Source organism: Somniosus microcephalus, chromosome 17 (assembly GCF_052327205.1).
Source record: "Somniosus microcephalus isolate GS21.2 chromosome 17, FLI_Smic_1.0, whole genome shotgun sequence".
In the NCBI taxonomy this organism is placed as follows: domain Eukaryota; kingdom Metazoa; phylum Chordata; class Chondrichthyes; order Squaliformes; family Somniosidae; genus Somniosus; species Somniosus microcephalus.
The window spans coordinates 41,128,484-41,145,063 of NC_141003.1; the positions used below are offsets into that span (position 1 = coordinate 41,128,484).

Below are 16,580 nucleotides of genomic sequence, written 5' to 3' on the forward strand. Positions count from 1 at the left end.
GTCGTTTGATGACGTGTCATCTGCCGGTTTTCTTAAAGGGACCACGCACAAATTTTCTTTGACAGCTCACTTCTCAGTGTTTGACAGCCTTGAGGTGCTGCAAACACTGACAATCACTGTACAAAGGTGACCTCTTGCACCCACACTCTCCAGTGACTCCCTCCATAGGCTGGAACAGATGGCAGCTGCAGGTGAGGTGACAGAAGCAATCTGTCACTAATGAGAGAGGTTCTCCCAATGAGGTGGGACTAGACATCGATTTCAAAACTTTTTACCTACAGAAAAGTGTAAAAGCATTAAAAATAATTTTCCCAACATTTCCTTATCTCTGAAATCGCCAGTGCACCATCGGATCCTTCACCCCACTTCTGCAGCTGTCATCAACGCAGAAACACTACAGTAGACACACAACTCGCCACACTTACCTGGCATGGTGTCCGGATGTTGGGAACCCCGAAGCAGAAGCGACAAAATTGAAAAAAGAGCCTGTTAACTGCTATCAAGTACCTGTTAACAGGCAGGTAAGTGGCTTTAAACCTCTTCCCGCCGCTAGGCATTGGGTCCATGCGGAAATCAGGGACCCGACACTTGGGGAAAATTGCTTGGAGACGGGTTGACGGTGGGATCGAAACCCGCCGTCAATCAAAACGATTTTGACCCTTGACCCGCCTCCAAACCCGCCCTCTCAGTGCCGATAAAATTGCGACCTGACTCTCACTCTCACTTGTAGCTTAAGTGTGACACTTTACCTGAATAAAGCCATTAAAAGTTATTCTCCGGCTGGTTTTCAAATAATTTGGTAAAACAAAAGAACTGAGAAAACACGTTACAGAATAAGGACACACAACCTAGCAGTTGCATTAAAAGAATCATACTAATGCATGTTGGCAAATGCTCAGATTGGGGTATCGAGAAAATCTGAGGCATTGTATTAGCTCTGGGAAATGTATCAAATATAAGCCTAGGCTTTTGATAGAGGCTGAGGCTTTCAAGCAAAAATCTTAATGAAGGCACTCGGGCAAAAAGATAATAGTTTTATTTATGCTGTAGTGAAATGTAATTTTAAAAATGTTTTTATTATATTAGAAACATTATTTTGAGCCCATGATTGGCAGCAGAAGGGTGAATGAAAAGTCTTTTGAGTAATTTAGTTGGTTGGTTGCCGCCTTTCTTTCACTGGTTGTTTCTCCTGGAATATCATTCATTCAGATCATGCTTCAGTTCACAGGTAGTGCAGGCATACCCATTGGAGCTGGCTTTTGTGTTGAGTATGAGAAAAAGTATCTGGACAATCCCAAATTGCAACAATTGGGGACAGCGAAGGTGGGATATTAGTACCACATGGCGACCAATTGGCTGAAATTAAATGAAACGAGTAGAAGCAAAGAACAGTATTTTAAAAAATATCCTACAAGAGTTTGATTGCTGGTTAGGCTCCAGGACAGAATCCTGGCTTTATCATTTTTTTAAAAAATGTGATTGATCAAGAAGCTGTACAAGACTCCTGTACATTCCAAATGACTGCCACTGTTTATTATTTTTAAAATATAAGTGTGACATTTGAAGTATGACTGACAGGAATTGGAGAAATGTGGCAGAGGGCAAATGATTGCTAGACGTACCGTTTTTATTATATAATGAATTATAGATTATTAGATTAGATAGTATCATTATATTTTCTTTAGATACTATTCAGAACACTGACATTTGTAATCTATAGCCAGAGTTTTTCTATAGGCCTAGATAAGATTACAGCTGACAATGAAGGCCCCTCGATTCGACCCAGACAGAGGCAAACAGCATCTGGAGCTGCATCAAAACAGCAGAAAATTCTACTGGATGATAGAGGTAGCGATGGTGAATGTGAAGAGGATTCTGGAAGTGAGCAAGACTACATGGCGAGTGAGTAGTTGGTAACTAATAATTACATAATCATTACTGGCTGCGTTAAGTAAATGTTTCCATTAAATGTAGAAGAACTGATCATCTAGAACTATTTTCTCTTTCAACACATTGTAGTAATGCCTGGTAACAAAAGCAGTCTCGTGCTTTACTCTTATTACATGAATATTCGAGGTTCACACATCAGTAGCCCTAATTATAATTTTTACACATGTTAAATGAATGAAGATTACATTTTGAAATTTACAATTGAAAGTACACCAGAAAATATAAGATTTGCTAATATTTTAGTTTGAATTTCATTAAAAATTATTCACTTTGTTTAATAGGAGTTGACTTCTCTAATGGTATTTGTTTTGGCGCACAACAATATGCGGCGCACATTTTTGCCTGTGATGGTGACTTTTGTCCTTGATAATTTTCCAATTCTAGTTTCAAGCAAACTATTCCAAAATAATCTGCCCTTTTGTTGATTTGGTTAATCGTTAAGAACATTCTAAAGTACAGGATAAGAAAGGATAATTTGGCTCATTTAGTCCATTCGTTCCAGAAGACCATGTGCAGCTTGCATTACTGTATTCTACTCGACTGAACCAGCCTGAGGAATGTAAACAACCACAGGCAAAACCTCCAAGATAAAGCTGTATGAATTGAACCCTAAGACAGCAAAAATCCACCTAATGTACCAATCCACATTATTTAATTCCAAGCAGTTACATTTTACATGAACCATATTGTATTCCAATCAATATTTAATCTATGTCCAAAGTTATTCTTAGACTATTCAGTCTGAATTTTAACCAGAAGTTCATCTAGTTTTTTTTAAGGGATTAACTGACACAGCATTAGTTGTACCATGTTGACTTTATTTGCACTTATGAGATCAATCAAAACTGGACTTGTAGGGCCTAACCTATGCATTGACTTAAGGGGAGCAAGTACTCTCCAGTATTTGGCAATAAGAATTGTACCTGTGGGATTTGGGTAGTGGTGTATCCCTGGGATCTGAAAGGACATTTTTTCATTTTCCATTCATATGAATGATTTGGACCTAGGCACAAAAGGGAAGATATCTAATTTTGCTGATGATACAAAATCAGGGACATTGTAAACTACGAGGAAGAATGTAGACGGGCGTGGGCAGGTAGATGGCAGCTACAGTTCAGTACAGAGAAATGTGAAGTTTTACATTTTGGAAAAACAACAATAATGGAAGTAGACTATAAATGGTAGAATTCTTTGAGTGGAGGAATCAAAAAATTTCTGGATGCAGATACAAGGATCTTTAAGTGTGAGTGCAGGTAGAATAAGCGGAGACAGTAAATAGGATTTTGGATTTTGTACAAAGAGGCATTGAATATAAAAGCAAAGAAGTGATAAATGTGTACATTGGGAACCATATTAAAGCAAGCATATAGAGTGAAGATTCACAGGAATGATACCAGGAATGAGAGGTTCTGATTATGAAAAAAGGATTGAAAAATTTGGACTTTTTCATTGGAACAGTGAAAATTCACACAGATCTAATTGAAGTTTTCAAAATTATAAAGTTTTGAGAGGGTAAATAGTGAAGGATTGTTTCCATTAATTGCTTCGGTAACGAGAGGACATAGATTGAGGATTATCACAAGAAGGAAGGAAGGAGGGTGTTAAAACATGGAATGCTTTATCACAAGTGGCTATTGACAGAGTGTATAATTAAGAGGTACAGTACTTGAAATGGAAGCATATAAAAGGATATGGGGGAAAAAAACATGAAATGAGAGTTGTTAGGTCCAGTTGAAGAGCTAGCACTGGCATTGATGCAATGGGCTAAATGGTCTCCCCTTATGCTGAATATTAATATTGGAAGTGCAATGTATTCCCAGTCTGAGATAATTACGTTCACCTTGTTGAGTCATAGACTGGGCTAATAAACGGATCTTGCTGCCTGGCCGCTTGATTGTCCTTGTTTGCATTACAGATGAATCACCAGGTGTAAATCTGGATAAGGGATTAAATATATGACTGGAGAGATGGTGTAGGAGGGAACAGTTCAGATTCCTGAGACATTGGGATCAGTTCTGGTGTAGGACTGGCCTGCATGGAATGGATAGGCTGGGACTGTTGGCCCCATTGGGAAAATTACTAATGCTATAGGGGTAAAGAAAAATATAAGACAAAAGGAAAGCAAAAAGGACAAGGAGTGTTGGAAGGATAAAAGGGAGAAAACAATAAACAATGTTACTTTTTGGATTTTTGTCTCAGGAATCTGAACTGTTCCCTCCTACACCATCTTTCCAGTCATATATTTAATCCCTTACCCAGATTTACACCTGGTGATTCATCTGCAATGCAAACATGGACAATCAAGTGGCCAGGCAGCAAGATCCATTCCCGTAAGCTGACTTCACGTCCCTATATCCCCGGAGTGTCCTTTTTCTGCCCAATCTCTAGGTAAATTATATCGAGATTCAGGGATCTTAACGGAGTACTCTTACTCTTTTTCATCGCTGCTAACATATACCATGTGTCGTCATGTGATTTCTCCTTTTTCTCTGAAAGTGGACAAGATGTACACTCTTACCAAATCGAAACACAGGCTTTGCAAACATATGGACATAAATAAGAACATAAGACGCAGGAGTAGGTCATTTGGCCCCTCGAGCCTGCTCTGCCATTCAATAAGATCATGGCTGATCTGATCTTGACCGCGACTCCACTTCCCTGCCCACTCCCCATAAACCTTGACTCCTTTACCTTTTAAAAATCTGTCTACACCTTAAATATATTCAATGACCCAGCCTCCACAGCTCTCTGGGGTAGAGAATTCCAAAGATTCACGACACTCTGAGAAAAGAAATTCCTCCTCATTTCCGATTTAAAAGAGTGCCCCCTTATTCTGAAATTATGCCCCCTAGTTCTAGATTCCCCCACGAGGGGAAACATCCTCTCTGCATCTACCCTGTCAAGCCCCTTCAGAATCTTATATGTTTCAATAAGATCCCCTCTCATTCTTCTAAACTCCAGTGAGTATAGGCCCAGCCTGCTCAACCTTTCTTCATAAGACAACCCCTTCATCTCCGGAATCAACCTCGTGAACCTTCTCTGAACTGCCTCCAATGCAAGTATATCCTTCCTTAAATAAGGAGACCAAAACTGTACGCAGTACTCCAGGTGTGGTCTCACCAACGCCCTGTACAGTTGTAACAGGACTTCCCTACTTTTATACTCCATTCCCTTTGCAATAAAAGCCAACATTCCATTTGCCTTCCTAATTACTTGCTGTACCTGCATGCTAACTTTTTGTGATTCATGTAGAAGGACCCCCACTTCCCTCTGTACCTCAGCATTTTGTAATCTCTCTCCCCGTTTAAATAATCATTTGCTTTTTTATTTTTCCTACCAAAGTGGATAACCTCACATTTTCCCAAATTAAACTCCCAACTGCCAGATTTTTGCCCACTCACTTAGCCTATCTATATCCCTTTGGAGATTCTTTGCGTCCTCCACACAATTTGCTTTCCCACCTATCTTTGTATCATCAGCAAATTTGGCTACATTACACTCAGCCCCTTTATCCAAGTCATTAATATAGATTGTAAATAGTTGAGGCCCCAGCACTGATCCCTGCAGCACCCCACTAGTTACAGTTTGCCAACCTGAAAATGACCCATTTATCCCGACTCTCTGTTTTCTGTTAGTTAGCCAATCCTCTATCCATGCTAATATATTACCCCCAACCCCGTGAGCTCTTATCTTGTGCAGTAACCTTTTATGTGGCACCTTCTCGAATGCCTTCTGGAAATCCAAATACACGACATCTACTGGTTCCCCTTTATCCACCCTGCTCGTTACATCCTTAAAGAACTCCAGCAAATTTGTCAAACATGATTTCCCTTTCATAAAACCATGCTGACTCTGCTTGACTATATTATGATTTTCTAAATGTCCTGCTATCACTTCCTTAATGATGGACTCCAGCATTTTCCCAATGACAGATGTTAGACTAACTGGTCGATAGTTGCTTGCTTTCTGTCTCCCTCCCTTCTTAAAAATGATGGCTAGAAAAAGACCAGCTGGTGCATCAAGCCTGCTCCAAGAAAAACCAAAAGAAAAATACCCTAGGCCAATTCAGGAGAAAAAGATGTGGGAAATTCCTCTTTGATTCCCAAAGACACTCAAAGTGATTTCCAGGAGACCATAGTGACCATTGCCCAAAACCCCACATATGTTATTGTAAGTCGAAAGATCAGCCACACCCAGGAACTCGTCCAGCTCCCTTTTGAATGCTTGCAGTGACTACACACTCGCTCCATGAGCTGATGACATGTTCCATAAGGTCGATGACACAATGAAAAGAAAAACCTCCTGACATGTAATCGATTTCTATGCTTATGTAGCATATGCATGACCCCCCTGGTTCTCCTTAACCTACTCATTGTTTATTCACATGAACAGAGTCTAGTCATAGGGGGTGAATTTGTCAATAGGGGCGCGTTGGAGGCGGGACTGCTGCTTGTCGGGTTTTAGTCCTGCCTCCATCGACTTGTGGCCAACCCACGCTATTTTCCCTTGATTGACCTTGTTAAGCCCGCCCAGCGGCATTAGCAGGCCAATTAAGGGGAAGCCGGTTACAGAGAACGTCAGCGTATGATGTTTCATCTGTCAAAAATTTTTGACAGATGAATTGTCATCGTTTGACATCTCTGTGAAGCTGTCAAACACTGACATTCTCTGTAGTTTGATGAGTCCTTCTATTCAAGACTCACCAAACCGATCTGCTGAGCAGAAATCAGATGGCTGTTGCATCGGAGAATGAAGCAGCCATCTGTCATCTCTGCCGTGGAGATGCCAGTTCCCCAACGATTGAAGCCTGCAGGAAGAAACAAAGGTAAGTAAACATTTTCTATCACTTTTCACTCACCTCACATATTTACCTCTCCACACTTGCACCCATCACTCAACTCCACAGCGCAATTTTGGACCATGCCGACCCACTGCTCGCCTAGCTGATCCTGGCGGGATTTCCCGACGTCGGGAAGCCCGCACCTCTGCTGGAAAAATGGGGATAATCCTCTTAACTGCCTGTTAACAGGCAGTTAAGTGGCTGTAATCCCCTTCCCACCTCCAGGTGACGGGACCCGGTGTGGGTCGGGTACCCGCCTCCTGGGAAGATGGCATGGAAGCGGGTTGGGGGCAGATGGGTACCCGCTCCCAGATTCTGCCAATTTCCCGGCAGACCCGCCTCCCCAGTGCTGGCAAAATCGCCCCCATAGAGTCAGTCCTTTTATTATTTTCAAGAACTGAAGGGATTCATGTACTCTGCTGGTTCGGTTTCTTATTTCTATTCCGATGTCTTAAATTGAGAAGCCTGCATGTAATTTGAACTAGCACATAGTTTTATTAACATAAGGTAAATGTCTGACAGTACAGTTTAACACAGTGAAATGCATATTTCTCTACACTCTTCAATATATGTATACAAGATGCAACTAATTTTATCTGTATATATAGTTTCTAAGCAGAGGTTTGTTTGCCTTAGCCACAATCTAGTCTAGTTTCTACTGGTTGTGCCAGCATTCACCTTTATAATACAGATATCCTGCTGGCAATTGACTGCGAGACTCACTCACTGGCTGCACACTCAAGACTGGCTCTGGTCTGCTGGTATAATTCCGTAAGAGGAAGTCCTTGAGCTCAAGCTGGCCATTACAGAGGGCTCCAACCAAACAATTGCCTCGTCCATCTCTCGGATGCCAATCAAAGTCACTAGCCCAAACTGGAGCCCATCCTTTGATCTGTGTGCTGGGTCTTCCATTCATTTAGACACCAAAACAACAGACAATACAATTATGAATAAATCAAAGTAAATAGCCATTAATCAGTATTGACAGTGGTAAAAATACTTGTCATTGAATGTGATGGCTCTGTGCATTTAGCACCTTGAATTTGTTATTGTTATCAGCCTCCTCAGTTTTCACTCGGGAAGAATGCCATAGTCAGCTCATCTGGAAATAAACTAATGTTCTCTTTTGAGAAGTACCTTGATCGATACTGGTTTAACCCCTTACATGCTGATTCTATCAATATGAAATAGAAGTCAAAAGATTTAACGCATGCAAAAATGTTTGTTTTTGTCGCACCAAGAAACTAGGCCTAACATCAGCAATGGGTAAGCTTCTCAAGGCCATAACAATTAATACTAGTCTAAAGACAGCCAGCATGGATTTGTAAACCACAAGTTAAGTCATAAAAATATAATAAAATTTGTTGAGGAAATAGTGGAGTGTATTGATAAAGGAAATGCATGTTGTGTATGTGATTTTCAAAAGGCGTATGATAAGGTGCTGCATAAGAGGCTTGATTAAAATTAAGGCACATGATATAAGAAATGTGCCAAAATGGATAGAAAGTGTGCTGAAAGGGCATAAAACAGAGTACTGGTTAATAGATGTTTTTCGGACAGTTGAAAGAAAGATTGTGCATTTATATAGTTGAAATTAAAAATGAAAATTACTTGCAAACTAAATTCATTCAATGACCAAGTGTTTAATTTCTGTGAAAGAAATACTGTGGGGATTATGTGTGTAAACTTGTCCTTTGGTTGGTTAATATTATTTAAAGTGATGTTTGGGATTCCACAAATTATGGGGATGTAACAAAAAAGCATGAGAATGCCTAATTCATGCTAACAAAATAACATTTTTTAGTGATGGTTAATATCTGACATCCTGGAAAAGCATTTAAGCACAAGTCTAAATAAAGATGCAATCAATCCACTTCTGGGCATGTGTGTCCGCACGTACTGGGTATTTACACAGAGAGAGGAAGGTCAGTGAAGTGTTGCTGGAAGCGAAATCTTGCCTTGAACTCAGCCAGTAAATGTGAATATTTTATGGTTATCTCTATTGTAAGCAAAAGCCCATAGACCTTTTGTGAATATTCATTCTTTTAACCATAAAAATATTTTTTACAGTTGACCTTTTCATTTCATAAAAGGCCTGATGCATTACTCAGCTTTTTGTCGTCGGTGCATTCCACAAATTGCATTGCACTGCATAGCTATTTAAAAAGAGTTAGTGTTATGATAGGCATTTTTGTTTTAATCTTTGGAATTTACTTTGTTCCATTCATTGCTATAAAGCCCAAATCAGGCACTGAGCAGAACATTGCTTGATGCTCATTGGAACTTCAAACAGCTATGCAGTGCTCTGCTCAGGCTGCTGTTCTAAGGCTAGGAGCAAAGAAAAATCATTTTAAAAAACAGTTTGATTATATAAAATGAATGCCAAGTTTTAAGGTCGTTATTAATTAACGAAAAATATTTTCTCTTCAGCATGACAATCGAGGCAGAACGTGAGAAATTAATCAAAGGACAAGGAAAGGTCTTGCATTTAAGCACCTTTCATGGCCTCAGGATGTCCCAAAGCGCTTTACAGCCAATGAGGTACTTTTGAAGTGTAGACAGTGTTGTAATGTAGGGAAACACTGCAGTAAGTATGCGCACAGCAAGGCCCCACAAACGGCAATGAGATACATGACCAGACGATCTGTTTTAGCGATGCTGATTGAGGGATAAATATTGGCCAGGATACTGGGAGAACTCCCCTGCTCTTTTTTTGAATAGTGCCATGGGATCTTTTACGTCCTTCCAAGCAGGCAGATGGAGCTCCCCGGTTTAACGTCTCATCCGAAAGATGACACCTCTGACAGTACAACATTTCCTCAGTACCGCACTGAAGTGTCAGCCTGGATTATGTGCTCAAGTCTCATGACCCCATGATCTTTTGACTCGGACGAGAGTTCTACCAATGAGCCAAGGCTGACACTTTAATCACAATGTGAAAAGTTTCTTGGGGTAAAGAGTACTTTAGGGGAATATGTTCAACAAAATGGACAATTGTGTCATTTTATATTAAGAAAAAGGCAGCTTATTCCATAGGAACACAAATATATTGCTTTTGATTTGACTGTCAAATGTATAGTCACCTTTTGTAACTATTTTAAATATCCCTACAACTAAATTTATCCAATTACTTTAATTGAATAATAAACCCACATTCAAAAAAATCTAAATAAAATATTTACACTGTTGTGGGTTTGGATAAAATGTTTGTTTTAAGTAGGATTTTTCCATTCCATTTCCCCATGACAAAAGTTGGCTTCCCTTGACAGAGGTCACCAGACATTACCACCTAGTACCATGAACTAAGTAAAAACAACAAAAAAAACTACTGGCTGCGAATTGACAGCATGTCACCGAGTCCTTTTTGTGTTTTTAGCAGTTGACCCATTTCCTTCACTAGAAATATGTCCTCACTTCAAAGACTTTGAGCCAAGGCTATTTTTTCCAGGGAAGCAGATGGGTGAATATTGCCAATCTTTTGAGATGTTTGTGTAATCTCATTAATTGTGCACTGTTGTACTTGAATGTACAATGTTATGCTACAATTATTTATATTATTTTTACAAAAGTAGGTTAAGTGCTAGGAGGTACTCCTCGTCACAGAAAGTCGTCAACCTCTGGAACAAGTTGCCGGCACAGGCAGCGAGTGCAGATTCGCTGCAAACATTCAAAAGGGAGTCGGACGAGGTAACTTAGGCTGGGGTACATATGGTTCCTTGCCCAAGTGACAATCTCTTCAGTGCAACAACAGGCTACTCAGGAGACAGAACAGCAGAACCTGTTAAATGGTGAGAAACTTTTAAATGTTGGTGTTCAGAGAAATTTGGGTGTCCTCGTGCAAGAAACACAGAACGCTAGCATGCAGGTACAGCGAGCAATAAGGAAGGCAAATGGCATGTTGGCCTTTATTGCAAAGGGGTTGGAGTATAAGAGTAAGGAAGTCTTGTTACAATTGTACAGAGCCTTGGTGAGACCACACCTGGAGTACCGTGCACAGTTTTGGTCTCCTTATCTAACGAAGGATATACTTGCCTTGGAGGCGGTGCAACGAAGGTTCACTAGATTGATTCCTGGGATGAGAGGGCTGTCCTATGATGAGAGATTGTATAGAATGGGCCTATACTCTCGAGTTTAGAAGAATGAGAGGTGATCTCATTGAAACATACAAGATTCTGAAGGGGATTGACAGGGTAGATGCTGAGAGGTTGTTTCCCCTGGCTGGAGTGTCTAGAACTAAGGGGCATAGTTTCCGGATAAGGGGTAGGCCATTTAAGACTGAGATGAGGAGGAATTTCTTCACTCAGAGGGCTGTGAATCTTTGGAATACTCTGCCTCAGAGGGTTGTGGATGCTGAGTCTTTGAGTATATTCAAGGCTGAGATCGATAGATTTTTGGACTCTAGGGGAATCAAGGGATATGGAGATCGGGCGAGAAAGTGAAGTTGAGGTTGATGATCAGCCATAATCTTATTGAATGACGGAGCAGGCTCGAGGGGCCGTATGGCCTACTCTGCTCTTATTTCTTATGTTCTTAACCTAATGCTGTTCTTAGCTGATGTCCACACATGTGCATTTTTGAGTCGGGTACACTATAATTTATCTGCCTGTCTGCCTATCTACACTTTGTTGAATAAAACAGTGACCAATCAGACCTGACAAAGGAACATACAAAAGAGCAGCTAGAAAATACCCAATAAGAAACTTCTAAGGACATGTGTGAAAATGAAGGACAGATAAAGACCAGCTGATCCATCAAGCCTGTCCTGTACTGATCTGGTGTAACTTCTGTACACCATGCCCCCTGCCTGGCCCTGAAGCAATGCAATCTCCTGGGAGAGGTAAAGAACCAGAGAAAAAACCTTTAGCCAATTTAGGAAAAAAACTAGGAAATTCCCTCCAACCCCGAAAACCATTAAACAAGTTCCAACAGACGTCGGTGACTGGGTGATGCATCCCCCCTTCTACATGTAGTTATGTTGGCAGCTCTCGAACTCGATCAGCTCCCTTTTTTAAAAAAATGTTTTATGTATTCGCTCCTGGGATGTGGGTGTCGCTGGCAAGGCCAGCATTTATTGCCCATCCCTAATTGCCCTTGCAAAGAATCTGAACTCGCTGCCTGTGCCGGCAACTCGTTCCACAGGTTGACGACTTTCTGTGACGAGAAGTACCTCCTAGCATCTAACCTAATTCTGTGCTCGCGTAACTTATACTTGTGTCCCCGTTCCTCCCTAACCTACCTACGTCAAATAGCCCATCTACTTGGACTGACTAAAATCCTTTCATTATTTTCAAGACCTCAATTAATTGTGTTTTTCTCAAGTAAAAAGCCCCAGCTCTTTCAGTCCATCATGGTAATTGAGGGACGGTAAACTAAATATCAATCTAGTGTCCCGCCTTCGATACCTTTCCAAGTATCATGCACCATGTGAGGTGTCCAACTTATTCTAGATGAGACCTGACCAAGGCATTGTACAGAGAAAGAATAATGCATCTTGTTTTGAATTTAATTTTCCTAGCAATACATCTTAACACCCAATTTGCTTTTGCAATCGTTTTGCAGCACAGGTCATGGACCTTCAATAACTCGTGTACTCTTTTCCCTCTCATCAGATTTGAGCAGACAACCTTGCATGATGCACACATGGTGCCACCCCTACTCGAGGGACTTCACTAGTGACTGGTACCCCCGCCCCCCCCTCCGCAGAACCACTACCATTAATAAATACTTTTTGTCTACGGGAATGTAACCAGTTTCTTATCCAACTCAAAATCTGCCTCCCCGTCCCACAGGACTCAACCTATTTACAGTAGTAGCCTTTTGTGTAACACCATGTCAAAGGCTTTTTGAAAATCAAAATACACAATGTCAACCGGGCTTCTGACTTCCACTGGCTTAATAACTTCCTCAATGAAAACAATCAAACTGTCAGAAGAGCCTACCAATAAAAGAAAGAAAATTGAACTAATATTGCTCAAAATACCTTTTGAATTTGTTTTATCTGCCACCTTTCCCGCTTCGACTACCAACTAACATTTGTATCACAGTAAAAGCATTTTTTAAAAATAGATATTTTCACAATAGCATGATTAATCGTACCTATAAAATGATCTTCTCTGTCTTTCAGAACCTTCATTGAGGTTTTTTACTTGAATGCATCAACCTCTTTCAAAAGCCTAGGCCTGCAGTTGATACTTTTCCTAGAGCTATCACTTTGTATATGCAAATCCCTAAATCATATTCAATATTTTCTAGCATGCGTCAGTATGATTCTCTCATGGTAACTAGCAAGGTATATGTCCTTATACTGTAACAGGAGTTCCTTTGTTTTGCCAAAAGATTTTATAACTAGTAGGCAAATGAATGTTAATAGGTAGAGTTAATAGGTTAGTTCAGAGAGACCTTAGCTGACGAATACAATAGTGATTGCATGTACCAGGGATTGTTAATTTACTATTGGTGCCTGAGAACACTTACTAATTTTTCCATATCCAAAAAATACTCAACTCACTGTCTCTTGGAGATCTACAAACTTCTTTCCAAACTTTTCCCACCCACATAGCTGCCCCGTGCTGCTTCTACCCTCCAGTTTTGCCAAACTCCAGGTTACCACTCTGCAGTACTGTCAAACCCAAGGGTCACTTCACAGTGGTACTCAGCCCTAGGCTCTCTCTGGTGCTGCCAAACCTCAAGACTCTCACCCATTGCTATCAAATCCCGGACCCTACCCTACTAGCCTCAACCTACTGTGTTCTATTTGAAGTTAGTTTAAAATTTTATTTTAAGTTTATCCTTCCCTGCAGTCCCTTTCTTGCCGCCCCTAGTCCGCTGTCTGGCATCCCATCATTTGCTGCTTCCTTTGTTTTGGTCTTTCCTCTTCCCACTCTCCGCTGCTTACTCTCCTGCTGCCTCTAGATCTCTCTTTGAGCCTGTCTTTTTCCACCCACTTTCAATCCTATCCTGTTTCTCCTCCTCCTATTCTCAGGCTCCCTGCTCCTGATTGCCAATTTCCTGGCACTGAGCAGTGGCACCTTCACTTCCCTCCACCACACTGACTCCTTTTTGCAGTTTCTGAAGCACACATTGCACTTCATAACCTATTTGCCAAACTGTCCACCAGCTTTATGGATTTTTAATTAAGACCTTCCATATCCGAAGGTATTTTTTTTCTTGCTGTCCTTAATTTTCCCAATTTACTTAGCTTTTTGTTTGTGTGAGCCTCCCCCATTTTTTTTTACAATTTTAGCTATTTGTATGTTCTATTCTTTTTGATGTCTTTCCATTCATATTATTGTTTATGATTTAACAGTTTTCTATTAAACATTTTGCAGGTCATTCAAGCCAATAGCATTTTCTTTGTGATTGCATTATCTGTAGTTCCCTTCCCCCTCCCTTTTCCTCAGTCTTGCTAAAATGCTAGTTTGTTTTCACTTGTGACAGTATAAACTTATCTTTGCGCTTTTCAGATACTGACTGATATACTATGTGTCTCTTTTTATCAATATCAGTGCAGTGTTGTGAATTACCCAGTGTCCTAACTTAAGACATTTCAGATTTCAGTTCTTCTGTCTATGCACCTCTTGTTTCTGCTCCTATTCTAATTTTTTCATAATTCTGTTTATGTAAGCAACAATAAATATGAAGAGCCCTAATGATCTGATGATAATGAGGAGCTTCAAGGAGTGTATATATCAGGGTTTTGATCACACCAACAATAATTTTTAGCAGTTGGCTTTGCTTCATGCCTGAAACATCCCTGGTACTTTGTTTAGTGTGTAAAGAAATATTGGATTTGGTGGAATTTTCACACAAATCTGCATCCATGTTCCAGGTTGTTGTATGTGTTCATCTTTGCCCACCATATTTCTTCAGCCAAAAATAAGAGGGAGAGGGTTAATTGAGGTTGGCTGTATTGCAAAATGGCATTTGCGAGCATGTTCCATTGCTCTCAGTTGGTCTGAGTTCAAGACCAATATTTTAGGTGGATTGAAGCCAAGTGAATCTTGGCAGAGTTGTGGCAATCAGAATGTTCAATGTTTCAAATAAATGTCTGATTTCACAGAATTCACACTCGAATCTGACATCTATTTACCACATTGAGCAAAGTATATGGATAGTCTCGTAGGCAGTTGGCCCTCATTATACCTGAAGACTTTTTTGTAAATGATGGATAAAACATTTAGCCTGTGGAGGAGCCACAAGGGACTCAGTGTACTTTAGTATAATCCCCTTAATTGTATTATAGTGCAGCCGGGGATTGCACCTTTAAACTGATTGTTACCTTTACAGTGTGTGTTTGCCTTTATCCTGCGTGGTAACGTCATGACGCCGATCACGTAACCGCCAGTGGCGCGAAGAACGTGGGGACGTCAGCTTAGAGAACTTTCCAGCAGTCTTCGACTACCTGGCATCTTGAACGAACGTGTTTTGATTTCCTCCTTGTAACATCCAGCAAACTTCGTTGTTATTAAATTTCAGTCTTTTAATCCATCGAGTTGAGCTGAATTATTTAGTTAGGAACCTCCGTTCCTACAAGCCCATACTTTATATACCATACTTATATAAAGTGCAAGATGCTAAGCAAAGTATCTTCAGCACCCTGTGCTTAACTGTAACATGGCAAATGAATTTCAATGTAGATAAGTGTGAGATGGTGCATTTTGGTAGGAAGAATAAGGAGGCCACATACTGTTTGGATAATAAGAGTCTGAATGGGGTAGAGGAGCAAAGGGATTCTAGGGGTACAGATACACAAATCACTAAAAGTAGCGACGCAGGTTAATAAGGCCCTAAAAAAGGCAAACCAAGCACTGGGGTTCATTTCTAGAGGGATAGAACTGAAAAGTAGAGAAGTTATGTTAAACTTGTATCGAACCTTGGCTAGACCGCACTTGGAGTACTGTGAACAGTTCTGGTCTCCATATTATGAAAAGGATATAGAGGCATTGGTGAAGGTGCAAAAATGGTTCACAAAGATGATACCTGAACTGAGAGGATATACTTATCAGGAACGGTTGAACAAGTTGGGGCTTTTTTCCTCTAGACCTGACCGAGGTCTTTAAGATAATAAAAGGGTTTGATAGGATAGACGTAAAGAAAATATTTCCACTTGTGGGGGAGACCAGAACTGGGGGCCATAAATATAAGATAGCCACCACCCCACCCCCTTATCTGAGGTGGGGCACCCCAGTTAGGAATATAGGAACAGGAGTTTGCCATTTAGCCCCTTGGGCCTGTTCCGCTATTCAATGAGATTATGGCTGATCTGTGACCTTACTCCATATACCTGCCTTTGCTCCATATCCCTTTATAACTTTGGTTAACAAAAATCTAGCAATCTTAGATTTAAAATTAATAATTGACCTAGCATCACTTGCCGTTTGCGGAAGAGAGTTCCAAACTTCTACCACCCTTTGCATGTGGAAGTGTTTCCTAAATTCACTCCTGAAAGATCTGGCTCTAATTTTTCGACTATGCCCCCTAGTCCTAGACTCCCCAGCCAGCTAAAATAGTTTCTCTCTATCTACCCTATCAGTTCCCCTTAATATCTTGAAAACTTTGATCAAATCACCCCTTACCCTAAATTCCAGGGAAAACAACCCTAGTTTGTGTTATCTCTCCTCGTAATTTAACCCTTGGAGTCCAGGTATCATTCTGGTAAACCTACGCTGCACTCCCTCAAAGGCCAATATATCCTTCCTAAGGTGTGGTGCCCAGAACTGCTCACGGTGCTCCAGGTGTGGTGTAACTAGGGCTTTGTACAGCTGTAGCGTAACTTCTACTCCCTTGTATT

The 16,580-nt window shown here is 40.6% G+C and overlaps 1 protein-coding gene across 2 annotated transcripts in view; it reads left to right on the forward strand.

The window, feature by feature from the left end:
• The window catches only part of rad51ap1 (RAD51 associated protein 1), an 84,039-nt gene that overhangs the window by 37,518 nt on the left and 29,941 nt on the right, over positions 1 to 16,580 (forward strand). For both annotated transcript variants that reach the window (XM_086010253.1, XM_086010252.1), the window contains one exon: positions 1,738 to 1,902. In XM_086010253.1, the coding sequence (XP_085866379.1) occupies positions 1,738 to 1,902 (165 nt within the window). The remainder of the gene's footprint in view (positions 1 to 1,737; positions 1,903 to 16,580) is intronic.